The 27,950-nt window shown below is 38.6% G+C and overlaps 2 protein-coding genes across 2 annotated transcripts; one reads left to right on the plus strand and one right to left on the minus strand.

The window, feature by feature from the left end:
• The first annotated feature begins 636 nt into the window (after nt 1-636).
• Nucleotides 637-21,529, plus strand: snx1a (sorting nexin 1a). The gene is made up of 15 exons (XM_049474365.1): nt 637-831; nt 3,332-4,091; nt 6,340-6,476; nt 8,798-8,864; nt 9,295-9,338; nt 12,182-12,323; nt 13,927-14,005; nt 14,104-14,179; nt 14,291-14,404; nt 15,652-15,745; nt 15,839-16,044; nt 16,621-16,764; nt 18,083-18,163; nt 18,708-18,779; nt 18,911-21,529. Exons 1-15 carry the CDS (start codon nt 709-711, stop codon nt 18,959-18,961), a joined length of 2,190 nt encoding a protein of 729 aa, XP_049330322.1. The 5' UTR covers nt 637-708; the 3' UTR covers nt 18,962-21,529.
• Nucleotides 21,530-25,668: 4,139 nt separating this feature from the next.
• LOC111192886 (uncharacterized) lies at nt 25,669-27,740 on the minus strand. The gene is made up of 2 exons (XM_049475058.1): nt 26,077-27,740; nt 25,669-25,823 (listed from the first exon to the last, which is right to left on the minus strand). Exon 1 carries the CDS (start codon nt 27,738-27,740, stop codon nt 27,075-27,077), a length of 666 nt encoding a protein of 221 aa, XP_049331015.1. The 3' UTR covers nt 25,669-25,823; nt 26,077-27,074.
• Between the last annotated feature and the right edge of the window lie 210 nt (nt 27,741-27,950).

Genomic DNA, 27,950 nt, shown 5'->3' on the forward strand with positions numbered 1-27,950 from the left:
CAGGGAAGCTTAGACATTGGGGCGAGTGGGAAAACCACTGTAAAACGCTTTTTGTTGGAAAAAAATGTTTTGTGCTTATTTTTTATTTTTATATTTTATTTGAGTTTTTGTCTGATTATTTATACTGTGTAGCGTTGTGCAGTGAGTGATGATACAAAACCCTTTTTATCTGCAGTAAAATTGTGACTCCAACAGTACGCTTGGAGAAGCTGCCCGTCCACTCTCTATTCCACTTAATAATTTCAGAAAAACAAAAGGAATCATCCTCAAATGTTTGAAGGGCATTTGGAGAATGCTTGATTTGTATTCAGGAAATTTTATTTTAAAATGAAGTTAAGGAAGATTTTCAATAATTAAATGTTGACTTGCAGATTTCCTTAATATGTTATTCTTTTACCATCACACTTGGGATTTTTAGAAACGTTTCTTATCAAACATGAAACCTTTTATGTAATGCTAGAACAGAAATTCAAGGCGTGTAATATCAGGCATAAAATTGACAGAAATTCTGGGCTTTTAAGGGGGTAATAAAGGTCGCGCTGTGTTTACAGCGGCCCCGTCTGTCGCTGAGTGTGACCTGTCTGTATGGAGCAGGCCGGTGTAGCTGCAGGGTCCGCCGGCAGGCGGCGCTCATTTGTGTGTATTTTTCTCGTCTTTACCAAAGTTTTTCTGCGTCCTCCTCCTCCTCGCCTGTCTACTGCAGACTGAATGAAGATGGCGGCCAGTTCAGAGCGGAGTCCCCCTCCCTTTCCCGAGTCCGAGGAGCAGGAACTGGAGCCCGACTTAGAGGATGAGGACAGCGATGAAGGCGCGGATATTTTCACAGGCGGTGTGAGTAACTGCGGGGGGAGTGCGGGGGTAGCCGCGGTGCTGGAGCTGTAGCTGTAGCTGTAAACTTCAGGCTTAAACTCTGTCTCTGTGTCCCTCTCCCTCTCTGTGTCTGTGTGTTCCGTCTCCTCTCTCTTCCTACACTCGACTTTCACTGCTGTTAGCTCCAGTAAAGCTCGTGCGGCTAGCTAGCAGAGCGCTAACCCGAGAGATACGAAGCCCTCTGTCCGCCGCCGCCTTCCGCCGTGTTGTCATTCACAGCAGCACCGAGGAAGCTCTGCCCGCTTTATATTTACTCATGTTAAACTTCGTCCTTACGCTGAATAGCTGTTTTTCTACTGCAGTAAGGAGCTGGCTAGTTAATAAAAACACTTCCACTCGCTTTACACCCACCAGAAAACCTTCCTACTCAGCGATTAGTTAACCTAACTAGCGATAACTAGTTAACCCACCCAGCTGGCACACAACCGACCTTCAACGTTGTAATGTGTTTGAAGTAATATGAACGTTGAAACAACTTTGAAGCAACGTTTAATGTTAAATGGTTGTCCAAACGTTAAAATTGTAACGTTGAATCAACATAATGTCCTCAACCTTCTGCCTTTTGAATTAGTATTTTACATTTAATCACCATACAGTTTTTAAAAAACGGTTGGATAGAGGGATGAAAAGTGTTATTGCTTCCATTTGCAGTAACTGCTTTTTAATTTGGCACCAATGTTCATGTTTTATTTTGTTTTACTGTTGTGTTTTTGAGATCAGATGTTCAATCAGATAGAGGTAGTGGTGGGTAATATGCTTTATACTCATCTTTAATACAGAGGTGTAAATTTATTGTTAACACTGTTGAACCATAGGATTTTCTAGTTTCAGTGAACTATGGTTTATCAACGCCAAATCCAACGTTGATTCAATGTTAAAAATGCCAGCTGGGCAAGTTCATTTACTGAACTGCTGCTGTTAAACAGCCACGGGTTGAACCACCAGAGTGTCTCTGTAGCTTGTTAGCTAGCTAGCTAATGAAGTTTGTTGGCTAACCTTTCAATCTATTTATTTATCCAGCCGTCCGACTGCAGTCACTTTGTCGTGGCCTTTTCTGGCTCTGCTCAGTATAAACACCGTCAGTTGTAGGAATGTGACCCTGGCAGTGCACACACAGACTTATGTTGACCGTGACTGTAGCGTTAGCTAGCTAGGTACACTTACTAAGCAGCTGGTAGTTTTAGGGAATGAATTTGTAGCTAAATACTTCATAAACCCCCCTTAATCATCTTAACCCAGGCCTGTTGCTTAAATGCTTTAACATGTGCAACAAATGACCAGTAAAGCCGTCCAGATGTGGCTCAGCCAGATCCCAGATCAGGGATGAGTGAAATGTCAGTAAGATGTAGAATAAGTGTCTACAATTTTCTTCTCAAGAACAGTTCCCTGTTCCCCCTTCTTTACACACTCCTGCATGCCTGTTGCCAGCTGTGTGACTCAATTCCTGGGCGTAGTGGTTTTTGCAGAGGTAGCTAGTTGGGAGAAGTCAGTGGCCAAAGTTCTCTGGACATGTCCACTGTGCTGCTGGTAAAGCTGGCTCAGACCTGCCTCAGTCATGTGATTCTCAGATGTGCTCATATGCTTCAACTGCTGGCTGCTTTTGCTTCAGGAAGAGACTGGATCATTGAAGTGGTTAAGGCGGTCTTGTGGTTTATGCAGTTCTCTTGTTAGCCCACATTGTATTTTTAGGGCGTTTTCTGATCAGACCTCTGTGGGGATGAAGCAAGAAAATAAATAAATACAGGAAGAGGATCCTGTGTTCTAAAGTAGACAATTTTCTGTACAGTTTAAAATGGAGCAAGAGCATATCGTTGCTGTCCAATAAAAAAACAAGTATTATTTTTAGTTTACAACATTATTTAAACAGACAAACTTTACCATAAATTGTGCCAACGTTTCTTGATGAACAGACCAATAGAAATACTTCAAAATTACCTGAAATAAACTCTTTTTATATTGTTTTGGAGATACTTATTTTGCATTGGACAGAGACAATATGTTTATAGCTGAAGTAACTGTTTTGGCAATATACCATGTTATTAACACCTGGCTATACCTCAAACTTGTGGTGTACATCTGATCACTGATAGGTCCGATCACGTTTTCACCAAAAGCAAACCACTCCAAAGTTTGTGTTTGTGACAAGGCAGAGACCACCTCCTCTCATATGTGGTCTCTGTTAGGTTGTTTTGGTCCGCTACTGAGTGTAATTACTGTATTCACATCTGCCCAAACAAAGCCATACAAATCCACATGGGTGGAAAATTGTATTAGGAAAAAGTGCAGGTGTGAAAACACCCTAACTCGCTTAAGCCTTAATTACAATTTACAGTGATGGTAGTCTTTCTCTAATTATTTTATCTGATTTGAATTAAAGTCTAAACCAGGCATATTCTTTTGAATATAAATGGAAAATGTTGCAAAATTGACTATTAATATTTTTCTCTCTTCTCTCTTGCAGATGCTCTCCGACGTGGTAATGGATCCTCCTCTTCCTACAAGTGCCAGTGAACCTGCTAAAGACATCTTCAGTGATGCCCCAGCAGATTCCTTCAACGACCCACTGAACAAGACAAGTGCAGAACCAGAGAAGACAGAGAGTACAGGGCTCAGTAAAGCTCAAGTTGTGTCCCTTGTGGACAAGGCAGCTGACGACGAGGATCTGTTCAGTGACCCCTTAGGAGAGTCTGCAGCTGCTCCAGTGACTGACACAAAAAGTGCCCCTTTACTGGACCTCGGTGAGGAACCGCCAAAGAGTGATGTCACCGAGAAGACAGCGAGTGCGGCTGTGAAGGAGGACGTCAGTGCTGAAGTCCACAAGGCATCTCAAAACGATGTTGTCAGTAAGCCTCAGAAGGACATTTTTGAGGAGCCCCTAAAAGGCACTGTCAAAGAACCGGCCACTGACGTTTTTAGTGAGCCCACAGGCGGCGCTGCAGCTGTAAATAAACCAGCGAGAGCTGACCTGTTTGGTGATGATGACGAAGAGGACCTGTTTAAGGAACCTCTGGGAGCGGTGACTAAAAAACCACAAGTGCCGCTCTTCACCGAGGAACCTAATGACATCTTCACAGAGGCAAAAGCAGGCAGTAAAGCCCCAAGTGATCTCTTCACGGAGGAAACCTTCACAGCCCCATCTGCAGCTGCGGCTGCGAAACCGAGCGTGAACACCGGCTCTAAAACTAACGGGTTGCACTCTGATGAGGAGGATCTGTTTGCAGGTATGCAGTCCTGGTGTCTTTAAATTTTTGGTCAAGTTCATGTATTACAGTCATAATACAACTTGTTTTCCCTCTGTCTTTTTAATTCCAACAGTAGGTGTCAAGTCGCTTTTAGTTTTAAGTTTGTATGTGCGACAGGAAAATTGAGTACAATAGGTATTGTTAATTTACTAGCTGTTCCTTTAATATAGGTATTTTTCATTTACTATTGGAATGTATAAGGAAGTAATGTTTGTATTGAACCCTAATTGCGAGCTTTTGTAGATAATGTTATTGGCTGGTTAGTATGCTGGCTAATCTTGCAGGTTAGCTGTCAAGAGACCTCCCTGACAGAGAGACCAACAATATCCTATACTTTTTCTCATGCTTTATTTTTCAAGTTGTCCTTTTATTCTGTGCAAATGTTTGTTATATAACAGAAAAAGTAGAAATAGCAGTTAAGAGCTTCTCTTTTGTGTTTAGAACTTGTTGAGAACAGGAACGATAAGCTGGTTGGAACCAAACATTTAGAGAGAAGACCTTGGAGTGTTGTGTCCAATTTTGATTGGTTTGGAGAATTTGTCAGAGCCGATTGGTAGAATTACTGCTTTATAATTAATACAGTGGCAAGAAAAAGTATTTAAGTTTTCTGCATAAATGTATCATAAAATGTGACCTGATCTTCCCCCAAATCAGGGGTATTTACATACATTATGTGCCTAAAATAACTGCCCAAAAAATGTGATCTTTTGTGTCCTCATTGAGAACCACCATAAAATATTCATAGTGCTAATGGAAAAAAGCAATTGAACCCTTGTGTTAATTTCCTCAAGATAATTAAAGTCTTGCTAGTGTGGAGGTATGAACTAGTTACTTTGACTGATAAGAGCCACTCAAAAATGTTGAGTTTGCTGTGCACAAGAAGGATCTGTGTATTCGAGTTATTCCACACCAAAAAGAGCTTTCAATAGATCTACAATCAGACGTTACCTTGTACGTCTTTAGAAATTCACCAGTCTACAGTAATGCAAACAATCTACAAATGGAGATAATTTGGGACTGTGACTACTCTGTTAAGAACTGGGCACCCAGTCAAAATGACCCCAAGAGCACAATGACTACTCAATGAGGTAAAGAAACAACCTGAATGACAAATATTTTAAGGCATTGGTACAAGCTAACATCTGTTTTCATGAATCTAAAATCTGTTGAGCCTTAACCAAGTAGGGTGTCTAGGCAAGACCCCCTAAGGGTATTCTCTGCTTATTAAAAGAAACTTGCTGCACGCCTGCAGCAAATCTGAAGCAGAATGGCTCAAGAAAAGTTTATCAATCTTTTGGCCACAGATCCCACAGAGCCCAGATCTAAAACCTATATAGATGCTATGGGTTGGCTTGTTCATTTTAGACCTGTGAGCTCATATATATTTTATGTCATTATTTTAGGCACAGTTTGTCATTGTCTTGAATGACGATCAGACTAACCGACATTTTTATGATCAATTTAAAGCAGAAAAACATGATATATCCAAAGAGTTCACATACTTATTCTTGCCACTGTGTTTAATTATTCGTTAAAAATCATTTGTGTAAAATTGAGAAACTTTCAAACTATTTTGCCACTTGTCGCTGTGTTACTAAATCACGGATACAAATCACATACACTCATAGGAAATGACTGGATGCTTTTTGCTCTGTCGCTTGCTAGTCTGATTGTAGGGTAGAAGAGAAAGTGAATGTGCAGCAGCTCATATAGTTTTTGAAAAGGAAATGCCATTTCAGCATGTTTCTTCCCTTTTTTTAGTTCAGGAAGAGCAGGAGAATCTTCCTTTACAATGACCTGGCCCTCACCATGCTGATGGAAGCATTTGGCACTAAATTGTGTGTGTTTGTGTTTTTGTGTGTGTGTGTGTGTGTGTGTGTGTGTGTGTGTGTGTGTGTGTGTGTGTGTGTGTGTGTGTGTGTGTGTGTGTGTGTGTTTGTGTGTGTGTTTGTGTGTGTGTTTGTGTGTGTGTTTGTGTTTGTGTTTGTGTTTGTGTTTGTGTTTGTGTTTGTGTTTGTGTTTGTGTTTGTGGGTGTAAGGAGGCCTGTTTTGTTAATGCCACAGTATGTGTTATTCTATGGAGGCAAATTGATGAGCTGGCTTTTCCCAGATGTCAGGAGTTTGCTCTCTTTTGGGGAACTTATGTGTTGTTTTTTAAACTCTCTCTCACACATTTCTCTTTCTCTCTCTCTCTCTTTCTCTCTCATTCATTCTTTATCCTCCTCAGAGGCCACGGTTGAGCTGTCTTTGGACAGTCCTCATAATGACAAAAGGAAGAGAGAAGCAGCGAAGCCGTCTGTGCCAGCCTCCACACTCTCATCCTCAGCCAGCACCTCCAAACCTCAGCCCAAAACACTAGAAGAGGTATGAGACACCGCCAAACCCACCTCTTTTCATTACAAAAGCATGGTGTGAGATTAGATTCCTCTCCACTTATAAACACACTGCAATGCTTCTGGTGTTGTCTTTAACTTTATGGAGTGAGAGTTGTTGTCGTATCAGCTTTCACCCTGTCCGTACAAGTGCAAAACGTGCAGTCATGCATAAACCGCATAAAATGTGGCAGTTCCTGGAAGAAGCTGATATTTATGCCCCATAAATACAAATAGTCTAAACTAAAATGACTACAGTATGTAGTCTCCAAATTGTGCTTGTAAATCTCTCGTATCCTCAAAAGCAGCATATTTAAATGTCAATTAATATTGAAGTTGCATTTTGCATTGAACTGAATGATGCATGTGGATAAAACCAGTTTAGTCTGTAAACAATGAACCACCAGAGCCATAAGGCGGAACATTGAGCACAGCCACTCATCTTCAGCACCATTGTTCTGGTGTTTTATTGGAGAGAGCACAGTTATATTAGTGTGAGGCCTGGGAGTTATATGCACTCAAGTCAACCTCAAAACAGCAGAGTTTACTATTAACTTTCAATAAGTAACAAAGTAGTGGAAAAAAATGAACGAGAGTGAGGCAATCAATCCGTGTATCATTCGTTCATTTGATATTCAATTGAGAATCAAAATCGGAAAATTAAAAAACCAATTCGTTTTTTCGTTTTTCGTTTTTGAATATAATACCAAAAAACGAATAACGGCTTGTATTTTGTATTTTTATTTGGTTATCCAAACAAAAATTGGAAATTTAAAAAACGGACCAGGAGCCGAATTTGATTTTGATTTTGAACTTGACCCATTTGTGTGCCCCGGAAGTTACTGATTTGTTTATTCTTGGTGTTTATTCTTGGTGACACTGGGACCGTGTACCTTTTCAAATGAAAACAGTGAGGGAAGAAGTTTACTACACCATGTATAGACTAACCAGCTAGCTAGCTAGGTTAGTTAGCCAGCTAGTCACGTATATAAAAAAGTATGTAGGCGGCAATTCACAGAATAACATTAACTAAATATGACATTTAGCTACGGAACGTTAGACAAACACCTGAAAGATCCTGCCGATTTTTTCTGTTGTCATATCGTCTTCTTTCACTGCAACGCGTTTAGTTCCTCTGAACAAGATAAAACTCTCCATCCTCAACTCCATCCAAAGCCTACAGCAATACAGACTGTGTAGATAACACTGCAGTGAACTCCCGCGCAACAGAAACCCACCAAGAATAAACAAATCAGTAACTTCCGGGGCACACAAATGGGTCAAGTTCAAAATCAAAATCAAATTCGGCTCCTGGTCCGTTTTTTAAATTTCCAATTTTTGTTTGGATAACCAAATAAAAATACAAAATACAAGCCGTTATTCGTTTTTTGGTATTATATTCAAAAACGAAAAACGAAAAAAACGAATTGGTTTTTTAATTTTCCGATTTTGATTCTCAATTGAATATCAAATGAACGAATGATACACGGATTGCAATCACTCCCCTCAAGTGTTACATCATAGACTGTGTCAAAATCAAAGTAATTTATACAACTAGATGCGTAAATACCATTTTTTTTTTCTAACCGAATATGAGTACAAGCACGTATGTGTATTTTTGTGTATTTAAGTGTACCTATGTAGAATGATGCAATCAAGAGCATGTAATAGTGTAAAGTAGTGAAATGCAACAATGAGTTTATTCATTTTAATTTTGTTGTAAGAGTCAGCTTGTATATGCAAACAAGTATACTTGAAAGAAATTTAAAACATTTTAACAGAGATGGGTAATAGAGATTAGTTTTATTCTATGGAAGTATGTTCATTTTATGTTAAATGTGACGTGAGACCCACCTAAGCAAACTTTTACAGGTACACTACTTTGGTATTGGGCCCGATAGTGATACCAGTTTCAGTATTCATGCATCCCTACAGCATATACAACAAACAAACAGAGCTTATCAAAATACTTCACTTATTCCAACAACTAAACACACTGTGTCAAAATGAAAAGCCACAAATACAAACAAAAGAGTAACACAATACTTTCAAACTGAAAACATGTGACTCATTTTTAATGTCTCTGTACTTGTGTTTAGTGTTATTTAATTCACACAATTGGGAATCTAAATTGATGACACTTATATACATGTATTTTTTTTCCAAATTCCAAGAAAGTCATGTTATACTAGACTAGAATTTATTTGAATTTATTATGTATAGTCTTGGTCATTTTGTGCTTAAATCTAGTTACTGAGTTATGTTCTGTTTTCCTTTTTGTTCATCCTTTCTCGCATGCTGTCTTTCTCTCAGCTGGAGGAGGAGGAGAATGAGGACAAATTTGATTTGAACATTTCCGTTACAAACCCAGAGAAAGTTGGTAAGTTCACCCCCACGCCTATTGTTCCACTCTTCTTAGGAAGTTATTTGCATGAACACGGTATCTGACTCACACTTGACACTAAACTGTTTCTGACAGTTGACCCTACCTAACAACATTGTGATGACAGATAAATTGTTTGATTTATGCAACTAAAACACAATGGTCAACAGAAACTCCTAAGCATCCTATTACTCTGTGTCTCACTTCCCCTTTTTGCCTCATGGCAGTCAGTTTATATTTATTGCCTTCATCCATCTGAGGGTGAAAGTAGGCCATGGCTTTTGAGCTGCACTCAGGCTTCCTTTTGTCCTCCTGCACCCTATGTGGTTGTGGCAGTATTTTTTACATGGCCTTTCATGAGTATTATATTTGCAGTAGATTAGCCTATAGATCTGTAAGATTTGCTCACTGTGGTCTCTTTTTGCAGGAGATGGTATGAATGCCTATATGGCTTACAAAGTCTCAACACAGGTATTTTCATTTGCATATTGTTCACAAATGTTTCATTGAATTATTGTGTGCCTATATATATATATATATATATATATATATATATATATATATATATATATATATATATATATATATATATATATATATATATATATATATACGTATATATACGTATATATATATATATATATATATATATATATATATATATATATATATATATACGTATATATATATATATATATATATATATATATATATATATATATATATACGTATATATATATATATATATATATATATCTATATATATACATATACAGTGGGGAGAACAAGTATTTGATACACCGCTGATTTTTCAGGTTTTCCCACTTGCAAAGCATGTGGAAGACTGTAATTTTTATCATAGGTACTCTTCAACTGTGAGGGATGGAATCTAAAACAAAAATCCAGAAAAATACATTGTATGATTTTTAAATAATTAATTTCCATTTTATTGTGGGAAATAAGTATTTGATACACCAGAAAAAGAAACTTAATATTTGGTACAAGAAACCTTTGTTTGCAATTACAGAGATGAGACGTTTCCTGTAGTTCTTGACAAGGTTTGCACACACTGCAGCAGGGATTTTGGCCCACTCCTCCATACAGAGCTCCTCCAGAGCCTTCAGGTTTCGTGGCTGTCGCTGGGCCACACGGACTTTAAGCTCCCTCCAAAGATTTTCTATTGGATTCAGGTCTGGAGACTGGCTAGGCCACTCCAGGACCTTAAGATGTTTCCTACGGAGCCACTCTTTAGTTGCCCTGGCTGTGTGTTTTGGGTCGTTATCATGCTGGAAGACCCAGCCACGACCCATCTTCAATGCTCTTACTGAGGGAAGGAGGTTGTTGGCCAAAATCTCACGATACATGGCCCCATCCATCCTTCCCACAATACGGTGCAGTCGTCCTGTCCCCTTTGCAGAAAAGCATCCCCAAAGAATGATGTTTCCACCGCCATGCACGGTTGGGATGGTGTTCTTGGGGTTGTACTCATCATTCTTCTTCCTCCAAACATGACGAGTGGCGTTTAAACCAAAAAGTTCTATTTTTGTCTCATCAGACCACATGACCTTCTCCCATTCCTCCTCTGGATCATTCAGATGGTCATTTGCAAACTTCAGACGGGCTTTGACATACGTTGGCTTGAGGAAGGGCACCTTGTGTGCACTACAGAATTTTAATCCTTGACGGCGTAGAGTGTTACTGATTGTTTTCTTTGAGACTGTGGTCCCAGCTCTATTCAGGTCATTGACCAGGTCCTGCCGTGTAATTCTGGGCTTATTCCTCACCTTCCTCAAGATCATTGATGCTCCACGAGGTGAGATCTTGCATGGCGCCCCAGACCGAGGGAGATTATCCGTTATTTTGCATTTCTTCCATTTTCTAATAATTGCACCAACAGTTGTTGCCTTCTCACCAAGCTGCTTGCCTATTGTCCTGTAGCCCATCCCAGCCTTGTGCAGGTCTACAATTTTATCCCTGATGTCCTTACACAGCTCTCTGGTCTTGGGCATTGTGGAGATGCTGGAGTCTGACTGATTGAGTGTGTGGACAGGTGTCTTTTATACAGGTAACGAGTTCAAACAGGTGCAGTTAATACAGGTAATGAGTGGAGAACAGGAGGGCTTCTTAAAGAAGAAGTAACATGTCTGTGAGAGCCAAAATTCTTACTGGTTGATAGTTGATCAAATACTTATTTCCCACAATAAAATGGAAATTAATTATTTAAAAATCATACAATGTATTTTCCTGGATTTTTGTTTTAGATTCCATCACTCACAGTTGAAGAGTACCTGTGATAAAAAGTACAGTCTTCCACATGCTTTGCAAGTGGGAAAACCTGCAAAATCAGCAGTGTATCAAATACTTGTTCTCCCCACTGTATATATATGCCAAGAAATATTTGGACAGTGACATAATCTTCATGATTTGGACTCTGTTCATCACTGTTTGCAAGATGCAATTAAAGTATAGACATTCAGGTTTAATTCAAGGGGATGAAAAAAGCATTTCTATGAAGTATTTAGGGATTGCAACCATTTTTCTATGAATCCTACTTGTTTCAGGGGCTCAAAAGTAGTTGGACAAATAAACTTTGCCATTAATAAAATGTTCATTTTTAATACTTTTTAAGAATCCTTTGCAGGCAAAGACCTGTCCAAAGAATGCTGTTCCAGAAATTTGTTGACTTTTTAAGATACTTTTTGGGAAAGTCTATTCTGGCCTTTCTATTAATGATTTGCACCTTTTGGTGAACACTCTGTATTTGCTCTTTATAAGTTTTCTCTTTATGATAGACTGAAATACTGATACACCTCCTGCCTGGAGAGCGTTCTTTATTTGGGTGGAAGAAGGGTTTTTTTCTTTACCATGAAAAGGATTCTGTGATCATCCCCTACTGTTGTCTTCCGAGGACTTTCAGGACTTTCAGGAATCATCTTAAGACCTTTTGCCTGATTAATTGATGATGGATTAATGAGGGAATAGCTCATAAAGGCTATAAAATAGCTTTTAAGATAGTTTGTCAAATTTTGAGTCACTGAAATAAAGAGGAATTGTGTATGTTGAAATGGTTACAATTACTAAAAAGCTTCATATGATATTTTTGTTCAAACCCTTGAATTAAACCTGAAAGTCTACAATTCAATTGCATCTCCGTTGCTTAATTTCAAATCCAGTGTGGAGTCCAAATCTTGAAGATTGTGTCACTGTCCAAATATTTCTGGGCTTTACTGTGCATGTAATGTAAGGTTGTTAATTGCAGTCATGTGCTCATACTGATGTTTTGATCTAATGCTACCACTCTTGCCCACCCACAGACCACGCTGTCCATGTTCCGAAGTAAGCAGTTTGTGGTGCGCAGACGCTTCAGTGATTTCCTTGGTCTGTATGAGAAACTATCAGAGAAACATGCACAGAATGGATACATTGTACCACCACCACCAGAGAAGAGCATTCTGGGTAAGAATCACCTGGTCTATGTCTGACTTGATTAAAGGATCCATTTTTTTCCCCCATTTTTCTTTTTTAATTGGCACTAATCACTCTCTGTTTCATACAGTCTGTAAATAGACATTACTCTGACAATTTTTTTTTTGTTTTGTTTTGTGATGACAAAAAAAGTGTAATTGCATTTATTTGTATAAAGTATTTCACCTCACCCATTCACACTGGTATAAACAAGTTATAAACAGAATATGTAATTTATAGTTCATTTAACATATGTTAGATTAAAAGGCATAATAACACACACAGCAAAGTGGATTGGTTGCAATGGCTTTGAGGCCAGTACAGATTGCCGGTCATCTTTCAGCTTGATTGGTCGATTGCCGATTCCACTTGAGGGCGGGGCTGGATGCTACATAAATCTTCCCAGGCAAACTTGATAATTCACTACTGGGCAGGACTTCTATCTCAAGTTAAAACATACTTTTTGGAATCAACCACATTTAAAATGATGTAGACCAGCTCAGAGAATCCATGAATTTCCTGGAGCACAGAGTGAGGCTATCTGTGTTTGCTAGTTATGCTGATGCTCATTAGTGGACACACTAATATGCTTTTGAGAGGGTTGAGAGACTTGGTAGTAAAATATTTACTCTGCTTCCCTAAAGAATTATGTTAGATTTCCATACTCTACAAATATGTGAGAGAGAGTCAGATTCAGTAAAAACTTTGCTGGCCACATTCAACACTAACCAACACTGATTGGGGTTCCATCTAGCAGTTGAACTGCAATGAATTTGTTTCAATTTCAGACTGAATGGCAGAGAGAGACATTTTAAATGTGTTGGCGTTTTTTTTTTTGAAAATTAGATTTACAGTAACTCTGCCCCAAACCTCGGACCACTACAATGAGGAACTGAAAGTGGTTTAAGTGATGGAGAGAAGTGTGTCAGTCTATGTTTAAAATAAAAGGTGTGGGTGACTATGGGAAGGTGTAACAGGGTAGGCACAAAAAGGGACAGTTACCAAAGAGGTAAAGGGGCCCTATGAAATCTTTTATTTTTTGGGCAAATTACATTTTATTTGTATCTGTTTTTCATGTTTATTGTGTTTTTGTCATATTTAAAATTTTAATAGTGCAGTTGGGGCAGCCCTTCATGCACAGATAGCTGGGTATATAGCAGTGGAGTGGTAAAGTTCCACTCCACCTTCCACCTCTGCCATCTTATGACCCATTTTTAAAGTGGATTGGGAAAGTTGGCTAGGTAGCTAACTTAATCTTTCTCAAGTTTGTGGGTTTCTTTGGTTGCTTGTGCCAGTGATTCTCCAGTGCCAGTAATTCCCTCTGTTTTGCATGTGCGTCTGAATAATGTCTGTTTGAAGTGTTATATACCCCCAACACTAGCAGCCTGCAGCTTAAGGTTTTCAACTGACACACATGCTTGTGAAGTTACCATGTTACCCTAATTTTGCATACTGTATATTCTTCCATGCTGTGAGTTGTGATGGTTCAGATACACTTTGCACTGCGGGAAGCAGAAAATGATGTGAATCTGATTTTTCACTAAAAACCTTTCCTAAGCTTAAACTGGCCTTGACAATCATATGTTGGTTTTAGGAATGACCAAAGTGAAGGTTGGTAAAGAAGACCCCTCATCAGCAGAGTTTGTTGAGAGAAGGAGAGCTGCTCTAGAAAGGTGATTTAACAAACATTACAAAATCACTTATTAAGCGTTTCAAATAAAGGCTATAGAAGTGGGTTTTTTTATGTCCCTCCTCTGTGCTTTGTCCTCAGGTACCTCCAGAGAGTCGTGTGTCACCCATCTCTGCTGCAGGACCCAGATGTGAGGGAGTTTTTAGAGAAGGAGGAGGTAATGCTTTCCCTGCTGCTGCTAATTATCTTGGAGACACTTCACAAAGCAGGAGGGAAAGGATGTTAGGCCTTACCATATTTGTCTTTTTGTGTGTCTTTCTTCTCATAGTTACCAAGAGCAGTTGGTACCCAAGCGCTTAGTGGAGCTGGATTCCTCAAGATGATCAACAAGGCTACAGATGCAGTGAGCAAGATGACCATAAAAATGAACGAGTCAGATGTTGTAAGTAGTTTTGTTTGCACATTTAATTAAATTATTTGGTTGTTGATTTTTTTTTTTTACCATATTTTTCACACTATAAGGTAGACCGGATTGCACGATACACGGAGGAACCACGAGTATTCCAGTAAGACAGGGCAATATTAACTAGCGGTTCATCTTGTGTAGCTTGTAATGGCGCAGAGTACAGTCTAATGTACTCACCTCTGAACGGCAAAAGATCTAGCGCGGTTAGCGGGTAATGCTAATGCTGCTTCAGCAGAGCTAGCCGGGGTTAGGAGCAGGCTACAGGCAGGTAATACTTACCTCTGAACGGCAATAGAACTAGTGCGCTTAGCGGCTAATGCTAATACTGCTCTTGTCACGAGTCTCGGTGTTGGAGAACTAAACTGAAACTCCTGTATAATGCTGCACTTCAGCGGAGTGGGTTATTAATCTGACTGGTAAAAATGTATACATAAAACGCACCGGATTATAAGGCCTTATAGTGTGGGGAAAAATACGGTAATTATTTTGCCTTGTGTTGATTGTTTGCACCAGATAATTCCTTTGATAATTAAGAATGCAAAAACTATTTGTCAACTGAAAATATAAGTGAGTGGAAAGAGCAAATAATATAAGCAGTGGTGGCAGGCGCACACTCTACCCTCCTTGACCTCTGGCCTCCACCAGCACTGTTCAGAGCATGGCTATATAGCTACAAAGCAAGGAGTGTGGTAGAGAGCTTGGTATCAATTTCCTACCTTTTCACAAATGGTCTGTTTTCCAGCAGAAAGAGGCGAGCCTTTCTCTGTGTAAATTTCTCTCATGTTACTTGGGTAGCACTGCTGAGGTAAATTCATGATTAAAATTGCAATGCTTAGGTGAATATGTGATAGCCCCAAAGAGGTTCATTTGAGACTAAAATTGTATTGCTGAGGTTAATGTATGACTAAAATTGCTCTGCGTAAGTAAATGTGTGATTTAGAATACCCCTACTGAGGCAAATTGCATTGCTGAGGTAAATTTAAGATTGAAATTTCTCTGCGTACGTAAATTTATAACAATACCCCTACTGAGGTAAATTTATGACTAAAATTGCAATGCTAAGAAAGGTAGCTGAAATAGGTTCACAGTAGCACTTTCATTGACAAGTAGGACAAAATTATATTTAGGCTATGTCGTATTCAGTTGTGTAAATATGTGCATCCCTATTGATTTTAATTGACTGTTTATGGTAATATATACAAATATATTATGTGTGTTTGCAGTGGTTTGAGGAGAAACTACAGGAGGTGGAAAGTGAGGACCAGCAGCTGAGGAAGCTGCATGCCATGGTGGACTCCCTTGTTATCCACAGGAAAGGTATGGCTGGTACATTCTGCACAGAGATACATTTAGAGTGTAGATGAAGTTCTGGCTAAACTGTGTTTGTTTGGTTTTTTTGTTTGTTTGCAGAGTTGTCTATGAACACAGCAATGTTTGCCAAGAGTGTGGCGATGTTGGGCAGCTCAGAAGACAACACTGCACTATCCAGAGCTCTATCCCAGCTGGCTGAGGTGGAAGATCGTATTGAGCAGCTTCATCAGGACCAGGCCTCCAACGACTTCTTTATCTTTGCTGAGCTTCTTGCTGACTACATACGTCTGCTAGGGGCTGTCCGGGTACGGAGAGACCGATATCAAAATACATGCATACAGAGGGAATAGAATTTCATTTTCTGTACAAACATGCCCAGTAAAATTCCCTTTATTGTTATAGGTAATGATGACTAAAAAAATCATCTAAATAAATTAAAAAAGTTTTAAAAATTATTTAACTTGATTTTTTAACTTGAATGCAGTGGCGTTTAATCCAAAAATTAAAACCAAATATTTCATAATAATATAATTTTCAGGGTAAATTTCAAGTGTTTGACAGTCACAGCCAAGTGTATATTTACAATACATACACTGTTGTGTTATTAAATAATGATAATAATAAACAGTTACCTTTCATATCTGAACAATATCTGATCAAATATCAATTATATGAATACATATATTTCCTTTAAATCTGATTAATAGTTGAATAAGCAAAAAATAATCACAGAGTATTCGATTAATAAAATAAGTATCCTCAGTCCTGGTTGGTTTTCAGTACTGCAGAGGCTTTTATAGACCATGTCCTGGAGACTGGTGCATAAATCTGTCTTGCTGAGCTGGTAGACTGTAGCTCAAACTGTCTGTGTGTTTGTCCAGGCCTGCTTTGACCAGCGGATGAAGGCGTGGCAGCGATGGCAGGATGCTCAGAACATGCTGCAGAAGAAAAGAGAGACGGAAGCAAAACTACTGTGGGCCAACAAACCAGACAAACTGCAGCAGGCCAAGGACGAGATTGTTGAGGTAAAGGCCGACCCGAAGGCTAAACACAACACAGCATAGCACAGCTGGGCTTTTTAGAACTGTGGTCGGGGCATAGTCCTGTTTACTTAATGCATGATTATTGTACACTGCTTATTAAAAAATGCTAAACGTATTGCAATGAAGGTGTATATTTAACCCATTACATACTTTACTGAGAGCAAAGTCACCCTTACATATTTCTTTTGATTTTGCTTTTTTTTGTTATCATACTTACAGGTTTTGGATGTTCACACAAACTTTTAAATCAGACACAAATAACATGAGTAAATATAACAAAATTGAAAATTGATTTCAAAAGAAATCCAAACCAACCATGCCAAAAAAGGAAAAAAGCTGTTCATGCTCGAAATCCCTCCAATGTGGCTGAATTAAAAACAATTCTGAAAAGAAGAGTAGGACAAAATTCCTCAACAGAGGAATTGCAGTTGTTGCCATAAAGTGTTTAAGGGTTATTTAGGGGGAAATAACTTTTCACTTCAGGTTGGTTTAAATAGATTTTCCCTTAATAAATGCATTTTTCTTTTAAAAATTGCTTTATATATTTACTCTGATTATATTTGTCTGATATTGAAATGTGTTGTTAATCAGGAACAAACAAAAACAAAAGAAATCTGTAGGGGGCAAACACTTTTCACACCGCTCTATATATCCAAATCAGCCCATTATGCATAAATCATGCAGATACAGGCAAGCAGCTTCAAATTTTCATGTGTAACAGTCTTTAGAGTTTACTCCAAATGGTGTAACAAAGAAAAAATAAGAGACAGTTCTGCATACACAAACACAATGTTAATGAGTTTGTAGCTGAATAACGTACAGACAGGTTCGACAGTAAATCTACTCCGGCTTAGATAACCATGCTGTACAGTAGCAGTGAGCAGAAAAAGAGTACACAGTACACTGAATCATGAGACAAATCACATGGATTTAACAGCATCGTAAAAACTAGTTAAGACTGGAATAACCTTGTCTAAAGAACCTCCATTTCTTCTAAGGCACAAAGATATTGGGACAGAATAGATGCATGCAGCAGAATAAATCCACAAAGCTATCATGCCTTTTGTCAACAGTCCAGGCTGCTGAAGGTAATAATCACCAGCTTGTGTTGAAAAATGAATATGGGCAGAATGTGGTCTCTGCCTTTAACATACTCTGAACTACCCTCTAGTGGATGTATTGCTCTACACTCATGCCAACTTGAGCATGAAAGCAAAAACAGCTGTTCTTTTCCTGTTATTTTATTATTTCGTGTCCCTCCGCAGGACGGTTGTGATTTATAGGATGTTTTGTGTTGCAGTGGGAGGCCAAGGTCAGTCAGTATGAGCGAGACTTTGAGAGGGTTTCTGCCACCGTGCGCAAAGAAGTAATCAGATATGAGGTGGGTATGGATTAGGTATATGCAATATGTCTCTAAAATAATATCCCAATATTTAAGGGTATTTTTACAATAATAATTTTCTTGGCAAAACGTCAAAACATTAAATTAAGAAATATTTCAAAAATATACTCCTGGAAAAATATTATTTGGCTATGGTATGTCACACCCCTAATTGAGATTTTCACCAAATTCTAACTGAAGTCATGCTACTAACAATGCACTTTATATATCCAGGATTGAAGTGAAACAAATGATACTGGACAGATATAATCAGATATATTCTGTCTCTAGTAGATATTAAATTAGAAATGAGAAAAGAGGATTTATTTTTTATTTTGCTACAAACAGAAAAAGTATTTTTGCAGTAAAGATAATAAAACATTTTGGCAATATTTTTCCATCTGATCCGATATGGAATACTTTAGCATGCAGTATGCCTTTAGGCATGTTGTTAAATATGCTGGTTGCAAGTATTCATAAATATTAACATGTTGATTTTATCATCTTTTTTATTAATTTAAACTATTTATTTATTGTGTAACAGAAAGAGAAAACTCGGGATTTCAAGAAGCAAATTATTAGATATCTGGAGTCTCTGTTGCAATCACAGCAACAGGTAAGATTGTCTCAACACTATTTTGTATGTGTGTTGTAGCATTTAGATATTATTAGTTAATTGCTGTGAAAAACAAAAAAAAAATCTAACAGTCTCCCCCCCCCCCCCCCCCCCCCCTTTCTCTCTTCTAGCTGATAAAGTACTGGGAGGCATTTTTGCCAGAGGCAAAAGCAATCGCATGAGTGTGTCTATATGCAGATAAACACATGCATACACAGGCCTGCTTGAGACTGAGTCTGCCTTTTCTATACACTTTACCTCTTGCCTATAAACCAAGAGTAGAGACGCGTTGCAAAGGGAAAGAAAGAAACAATCGTTAGTTTTTTTTGTTTGTTTTTTAATTAATCACCAGAATCATACAGCTCTTTACTCTAACTGTTGTATTAATAATTGTATATTTTTCATTTAACCTCCACCTATATTTTCTTATTGACAAAGCTGATGCTAGAGTATGTACATGCATGGTGGTGGGGTAGAGTGGTTATGTCTTCCTCATGTGTATGCAAATGTATTTTTGTTCATTTTTTTGTTTTGTTAGTATTCAGAGATAGTAGGTGACATTAGTGTGAATGGTATTCACACCACAGAGGAGGCAGACATGTTGACTCATCAGCAGTGCTAATCGTTTACAGTAGGGAGCCCTCTCCTTCCACACTTATGCACTTAACTAGGTTTCACTTCTGTTCTTTTCACTGTATCTATAGCTGCATCTGTGTTGAGAATGCACAGAGGTCGCTCTTTAAATATCTGCCCCCCCCCTCCTCGTGCCGGGTGGTTAGGCCTAGAACAGTATCTGCTCTGCTCTGTTGAGGGAGAGGTGCCAATGAGAGGATGTTTGCTCACAGTTTAAAGTAATTCTGAGCATCTTCCTGCTAAAATAATTCCAAGGAATGAATGAATGAATGAATAAACAGGTGGTTTACTTGTGTTAGGAAATGTGTAGGTGCTTAAAATGAAAATGCAAGTAATGGCAGGCCAAAACTGCTTTCTGAGAACAAGGCAGATTCCATCCAATTCCATGGGATGATGTGCATAATGCTGCAAGTGTGTGTGTGAGTGACCATGGGCTTTAGTACTTGCATTGCAGTGCATCAGTTTACCAAGTAGCCAAAACACAATTTTTAAAAGACAGAAAAGAAACATCTCTACTGTACTTCCAACATTATAATTATAGAAAAAAAAATACTGCATACCTATATTAGAAAACTGCATATCAGTGTCTGTTGGCTTTTAGCTCTCCATACAGGTGACATTCCACATTTTGGATGTTCATGTTCAACAAAAGGTTAATGAGGTAAACAGTATGGTATAGGCCTGAGTTGAGCTTTGTTCATTAATTACACAGTTAAATCTGCAACTCTACAGCCATTATGCTGAAGCCTTAGCAAAGTTACTGAGGCGACTGCCAGTTTAAAGAAAGTTTCTCTTAAGTATATTTACAAGAGACGTGATGTTTGAGCACTTATTCAGGCAGCCATGACCATGGTTTTCCGTTAAAAAAATACAAAGTTTTAAAAAATACATATGTCTGTTTTTTTTAAAAGGTACGCTAATCAGCCGTAATATTAAAACCACTTGCATTATATTGTGTAGGCCTTACTCTTGCAGTCAAATTATTTCCACAATTTCTGCTATTATTATGGCTCTTCTGTGGAATCAGATGGGCTAGTCAGACAGACACGCCAATCAAGGAGCTTTAGCGACCCAAGGCCCTGCCTGGTGTTTTGGAAATGGAAACTTTGGAGTCTTGTAGTGACTCAGGTCCCTATGCAGGTCCCCATTTTTCTACTCCAACTACATTAACTTAAAAAACTGACTGTTCACTCATTGGTTAACACACACATATATCTGTATATGACAGATGCCATTGTATGGCTGATCTGTGAAAACAAATGGTTATTGTGATGTAGTTATCTTGACAAAACCTGTTCATAACTTTCTGCTTCTGTAGCTCTTCTATGGGATCAGACAGGCTAGCTTTCTCTACACACATACATCAAGATTCACCACTTGCCCTTTCCTGAAGTGCTTTTGATACATATGAACATGTCCTTTCTGATGTTTTGGAGGTGTTCTGAGCCAGCTGTCTAGCCTTACCATCACAATTTGGTTCTTGTCAAAATGGCTCAGATTTCTTTGGTTTCCCATTTTCCTTCTTCCAGCACACCAACGTAAACAATCGATGTTTACTTATTAACCTTGCAGTGGTTTTCAAGTTTTGGCTGATTAATGTATGGCTTTCTTTGTATCACCAATCTCTCAGAATGTTTTGCTAATTCACAGCTGTCAGGTTACTCCCATCCCCCCCTACATTTTTTGTCGTTTCATCAGATATGATTTTGATAATTATGGTATATGTTGTATATCTCTGTAATTGTAATGATTTAATTATGATGTTTGACAGTGAGTCATCAGTTTTCATCAGATGCTGCTGAGCTACCAGCTGACAATGTATTTGAAGAGGAAGATTATCTTCAGATATCTCCTTCCACTGGTTAATAAAGTGGATCAGGTTTTTTCCTAGGTTCAGGCTTGTATATCCAGATGATAGTGTCAAGAAAGCATGTAGAACCACAATTCAAGGGTCCTACTCAATGGGTCTGACATGAAAGTCCCTTTAACTGCCATAAATGATGAGAAAATAAAATGTTCTTTATTAGACTGTATTTTTTTAATCCTCCGACCAAGCCAGTAGACATTGTTTAAGTGCACCTTCTGTTGGGCAACACAATAAAGATAGTTTTAAAGAATTGTTCTCCTCTTGTCTTCTGTCGGCTTTGCTTATGATTCCTGCTCAGTAATACTCTACTTTTCACAGCTGTAAAATTAATGTTGGGAGAAATAAAAACAGTTTTTTCCTAATATGATGTTCAAGCAACCTGTGAATAGTGTTTAAAAACTCCAGTAGCACTGCTGCCTCTAATCCACATCAGGGCAACACACACTAACACACCACAACACTTGTCTTTTCATTGCAGTGAAAGTATGCAGAGAAACATAATTCTAGAACTGGGTGCTCCTATTTGTTTAATGAAGATTTAAAGATGTTGATCATAGCTTAATAACATTATGCTTGATTGGTGTACAATGACATGCCAAAATGTGACATTATGTAAAAGCAACCTGCAAATAGATCATGAACACCCACACCTTGTACACACACACCCGTATAAGTTGGTGATGTTAATTATCAGAGCAGGGCCTCGTAGTGGCTGCCAGATCAATGAGAATACATTATAAAAGGCATTACTGCCCACAGTGGACAATGCAGTGGGTGCTATTTTTTGTAACCAGCAGCAAGCGACTGACTGGCTGAAATCACCATCTCTGATGATGAATTTAGGAGACACCACATATTATGCAGGTCAGTACAGCATTCTTTAGATTCCATGGGACACGGCAAAAGTCATGGGACATATCAATGAGTAACTGCCCTTTGACTGCTGCAATGTGAATGAATTGAACTCAAAAGATAGTAAAGTATTTTTTAATTATTATATATTACAGATCATTATATATTACAGATAATGTTTTTAAACAAAATATGAATTTAAAGGAAAAAATACCTTATTTCCTACCTAATTTCAAAGGTTAATTACTCCTCCAAATCCCAATGACTAAGAGGGATGCTGACTTCCCTACTGGAAAAACCAGCTCATACCAGCTAAAGCTGGTCAAGCTGCTTGACCAGCTTAAGCTGTGTTTTGGAACTTGATAACTGATTTCTAGCTGGTAACTGATAAATAGCTGGTCAGAACATCTAAAACCAGCTTGTAGCTGGTCTGTACCTGGTAACTGGTGTATAGCTGGTCAGAACATCTAAAACCAGCTTGTAGCTGGTCTGTACCTGGTAACTGATAAATAGCTGGTCAGAACATCTAAAACCAGCTTGTAGCTGGTTTGCACCTGGTAACTGGTTCATAGCTAGTAACTGGTGAATAGCTGGTCAGAACATCTAAAACCAGCTTGTTTGCACCTGGTAACTGGTTTCTAGCTGGTAACTGGTTTCTAGCTGGTAACTGGTGAATAGCTGGTCAGAACATCTAAAACCAGCTTGTAGCTGGTCTGTGCCTGATAACTGGTGTATAGCTGGTCAGAATATCTAAAACCAGCTTGTAGCTGGTCTGTACCTGATAACTGGTGTATAGCTGGTCAGAACATCTAAAACCAGCTTGTAGCTGGTCTGTACCTGATAACTGGTGTATAGCTGGTCAGAATATCTAAAACCAGCTTGTAGCTGGTCTGTACCTGATAACTGGTGTATAGCTGGTCAGAACATCTAAAACCAGCTTGTAGCTGGTCTGTACACTGTTATGTACTACATAAATAGTGGAAAATCCACCTGCACGAAAGCTACTTTTTCCATCAGAAAGTAAAAAGCGCATTAAAATAATTACAACCATCATCAATTTGTCTCTTTTAGCATGAAATGTTTACTTTATTGTAATCATGACTGAAACCAGACATTTCTTCTGTGTCTACAACTGATAAAACAGCGTGTTTACAGAGTAGCACTGTTAGCCCTCACCACCAAACAAGCACAGCATGAAATAATGAAATAATATTAAAACAAAAAAACACTGATTTACCTGTAATCTGTCTTTTCCGGTACTATCTGAACTCACTGGAGTTCACTGGAGTTGCTCGAATGAACAGATCTTTTAAAAGAATCTTTTTTTGTGAACGGATTCTAATGATTCAGTTCATCTAAAAGTGCTGTGCCCATCACTACTAGTAAGCACAGTGACAGGAGAAGTGTTAATATTTTAATAATAATTATTTATGTTAATAGTACTATTAGTGATAATAACTGTTCCTTAAAAAACCCTAACATATACAGCTCCCGAAAAAAAGATTTTCATATTTTACTATTTATAGCTAAATGTATACATGTTTGAATAAAATGAACATTTTTATTTTATTCTATAAACTGACAACATTTATCCCTAGTTCCAAATAAAAATATTGTCATTTACATAATTTTTTTACAGAACAATGTAGTTAAAAAATGCATGAAAATATAATAATAAATATCATATAAATATCAGGGTTATTCCACCAAATACTAAATTCTTACCTTGTTGAGTTAAAACACCTCTGGAAAAAAGGCTACTTCAAAATGATCAGTTTTTCTGATTTTACTATTTATAGCTATACGTTTAAATATGTTTGAGTAAAATGAACATTGCTATTTTATTCTATAAACTGTTGTGTCCTGTCAACACTACTCAGTAGTGTTGACAGGACACAACACTAGTTTTTGTGGACAAAATGTAAATATAAAAATATACATCAGAATTGACATGCTAATACATTATAATAATAATAATAATAATAATAATACCCTATCTGTTATATTATTTTAAATATTAGGTGATAACTCATCAGTTTATGTCATATATGTATATAATTCAGACATTGCACACATTTTTTTCTAACAACAGTAAATGTAATGTGGAGTAAAAATGTTTATGTTGTAAAGTGACTTTTACTTGGATGTAACTAATAAACAAAAGTACAGAAATTTGTGATTTGTGATTAAAAGTAATTCTGCAAATGTTGTTCTAAGTCACAGGGTGGGCTTTGATTCTTACTAGCAAATGTGTCCCCCCATGTCAAACCCGCTCCTACGCCCTTGCATCTGTCCCTTGTACACAACAGTTTGTGTGTGATTTTATTTGACGTGTGCTCAACACCCCTAAACCTCTGATTCTAGAATCCCCCCTGCTCATTAAAATTATAAAAGTATCAGAAATCATTTCAAACCCACATTACCACTAAAGCCAGAGCTTTGTTTAATACTTTATAAGTTACTATATGATTTTGTATGTATTCCTTCATAGTCTGGATGATATCAGTATTCATTTACAATGTAGGAAAAAAAATACATATAAAAACACTGAATGAAAAAAAAGTTGTCCAGAGCTGGGTGTTTTTTCCCCTCTCGAATTCACAGGTCTCCTCGCTTGCAATGCACCCTGGCTGATATTTTTGCTCTAGCGAGTAGTGTTGTGTAGTCCGCGAACAATTTGTTTGAATGAACGAATCATTTGAGTGAACGTACTGAACACACTTCCTCCGCTGATTTGTTTCTTTCTCAGTTCAGTAGTTGAGCTCAGCAGGGACCGTGCAGGCTGGCAGGGGAACTGCTGTGTGGTTTGTGAATCACAGAATCACCCGCAAATCTGGTGGCGGAGACTCTGTGCTTGCTCAGTCACGAGTTCACTGAACATACTGATGGCGCTCCCGTTCACTCACTGTGTGCTCCGTTCACTGAACGTACTGACGCTCCCTTTCTTTCACTGGGTGATTCGTTCACTGAACGTACTGAGGAGTCGCAGGCTCCTCCTGCCAAGCACTGAACAATTCGGTGAACAAATCTTTTTAGTAAACTGATCCTAATGATTCAGTTAATCTGCTGTGCCCATTACTATGAGCAATGCTTTTGCACTCCAGTTTTGAAAGTGGTGGTTTGACAGTTTGGAGGTATGGTCAGAGCTCAGCGAATGCTATTGGCTGATATGTCCAGAGTTTGTGACGGCCGCCTACACTCTTAACCCAAATTAGTTGAATTTACTAGAAATTTGTGTGGAAACTCGTTGCCTTAAGTTTTTACACAAGAAACTAAAGAAGTTAAGTTAAATTAACATAGACTCTTAACTGGATGCAGTAGACAAAACAAGCTTCCATTAGTAGTCTTTACTCAAAATCATTAATTCACATAAATTATCTCTTTTCTAAAGTTTAAATGGTAGAAAATAAGTATTTTAAGTATCAAAAATAAGTAACATTATTAATTTCTACCTAGATGTAATAATAATCTTTAAAGATATTTAAAAATCATAAAGATTACTTTCATAGGCTAAAAAAAAGTTATTTAAAAAAACAAAACAACTATGCCTTTTTAAATTCCAATGAATTTTATTGGCTAAATGTTGCAAGGTAACAGTTCTTGTGTTGCTGAACCACTAACATTTTTTCAGCAAAGTAACATAAAAACAGACATTCAAATTGCTTGCTCTTCCAGTGCATCTTCTCACGAACCTGTAAAAAAGAGCACAAGGAAAGTTTTAGCTCAACAGCTGAGAGTTCTGTAACGGATAATTAGATTAAACTAAAGACGGTCAGCCTAATACATGCATTTTTAATATTTAATACATTCAGCACGTTAATATGCTTCTCCTCGTCCATCACCCACATGTTTGTGAGACATTGTACGGAGCTGAGTCTATCTTCTCTCAGTGAAACGTTTCTTTTAATCACATATCTCTCATTTAAAATGAACGATTGTACATACCATTTGAAGTAACACTGATTTCAAATCCAACTGTGGTGTGCAGCAGCGGCCATAAGCAGGAACTTTTCAGCAACGTGCACAGACATCAGACAAGCAGTTCTTCGTTCTTCACCTGCAGCAAACATTCCCCTCCCATTCCCACTCAGAAACGTACCATATTAAGTTATCTTTACTTAACATGATATGTGCATTGCAAATTTTAGCTCAGCTTTGCAAATAACTAATTAGATTTAGTAATGGTAATATATTCTTTCAAAAAAAAAATACTACTCAAATATTTTAATAAAATAAAAATCGGGTTTACAGTGTACCTCCAAGAGCCAAAAGAGGGCGGAGAAATGACAGCAGGAGAGCTAGATAATTAGCTATGCTAAGATCCAAACAACACGCTCTCTGTGCGCTGTCTGGCCCCGCGTTCAGCAGCCTGAAGTGAGACGCTCTCCGACGCTATATGCCCGGGTTCAGCAGCCTGGAGCGACCCGCTCTCCGACGCTATATGCCCGGGTTCAGCAGCCTGGAGCGACCCGCTCTCCGGCGCTATATGCCCGGGTTCAGCAGCCTGGAGCGACCCGCGACCCGAAAAACACCATACCGCTTAACATCAAGCACCATCCTACTTGGAGGTAGGCTCCGCCTGTTTGGAGGTATGTTCCTCCCCTTTGGAGGTGCTCCAGGCTGCAGCTATACCCTTCTCACCCGCTCTCCGACGCTATATGCCCCGGGTTCAGCAGCCTGGAGCGAGCGCCTCTCCGGCTCTTGGAGAGACCACGACCCCAAATGGTCAAAACCACCCCTTTCTAAACTCGTGTCTGCTGCCTCTGCTCTTCTACACCACCCACCCATGCCAACCACACACCCCCTCCCCCACCCCCCGCTGCCTACTTAATTTCAATTTACAAAAACAAAAAGTCTAACTACACTAATAATACAAATATGTAATTATTTCAGGTCAGTTGTCTATATTGGAACATTTTTGGAAAACCTTCAATTATTGCACTCTATGAAAAGATGTTTGCGAGTGAGCTGAATCCCAGGCACAACACAGGAGCTAACATACAACCAAGCACAACAGAGCCCACCAAAACACCGCCCGGTGTCAGAAAACTAGCTCCAGAAGTGTCAGAAATCTCAGCCATCTCTTCATCCGACTGCATTTCAGATGTAGTTTCTTGTATGTCCATCCTGAACTTCAGGTCTCTCATCTCCATCTCTACTCTCTCCATTCTGGCCTTCATTTCACTAATCTCTCTATATCTGTCCTTTCTCAGCCTTTTAAAGATCAGGCGTAGCTCCTCGATCTGTTCCTCGATCTCTCTGAACTCTCGCTCATGCCCCCCACAGTCCTCGGACCGGTATGGTCTCCGGGTCAGCTCAGCAATATCTCTCAGGACATCCTCAATCAGCGCGCCAGCTTGCTCGAGGCTGCGGCAGCGCTCTTCCAGTAGCTCGTAGTCCGTTCTCAGCGACATCCTCTTCAGCGGAACAGCTCCATTAAAACTCTCCATCACAACTGATAATGATCGCGCGTGTGGTACTGATTCTGCTCTGTCGAGCGTATTTATACGCAAAGCGGCGGTGACGTCACTCGTGGTTCCGTGACGTCGCACATCGAACGTAGCAGCGTTGTGACATAGCAGCACGGCTCTGTCAACAACGGTTACCATAGTGACCCCAGTGGTGGAATACTCGCAACTGCCCTAGTTCAGGCTTAGCTGGGTAGTTCAGACTACATGATGCACCTCTGGAAGAAAAGAACATTGAATAAACAATAATTTTTGGTTGCATTAAATCAAAAACGTTGATGACAGAAAAACATCCTTTATTAAACATTTATACTCTACTGAAGTATTATGTTCACTTCACTGCTATACTTA

Source organism: Astyanax mexicanus, chromosome 2 (assembly GCF_023375975.1).
Source record: "Astyanax mexicanus isolate ESR-SI-001 chromosome 2, AstMex3_surface, whole genome shotgun sequence".
Taxonomy (NCBI): Eukaryota; Metazoa; Chordata; class Actinopteri; order Characiformes; family Acestrorhamphidae; genus Astyanax; species Astyanax mexicanus.

Coding starts and splice junctions, on each gene's coding strand:
- snx1a (XM_049474365.1), top strand. CDS start 709: ATGAAGATGGCGGCCAGTTCAGAGCGGAGTCCCCCTCCCTTTCCCGAG. Junction 8,865..9,294: donor TACAAACCCAGAGAAAGTTG/GTAAGTTCACCC, acceptor CTCTTTTTGCAG/GAGATGGTATGAATGCCTAT. Junction 16,765..18,082: donor CCAAGGACGAGATTGTTGAG/GTAAAGGCCGAC, acceptor TTTGTGTTGCAG/TGGGAGGCCAAGGTCAGTCA.
- LOC111192886 (XM_049475058.1), bottom strand. CDS start 27,740: ATGGTAACCGTTGTTGACAGAGCCGTGCTGCTATGTCACAACGCTGCT.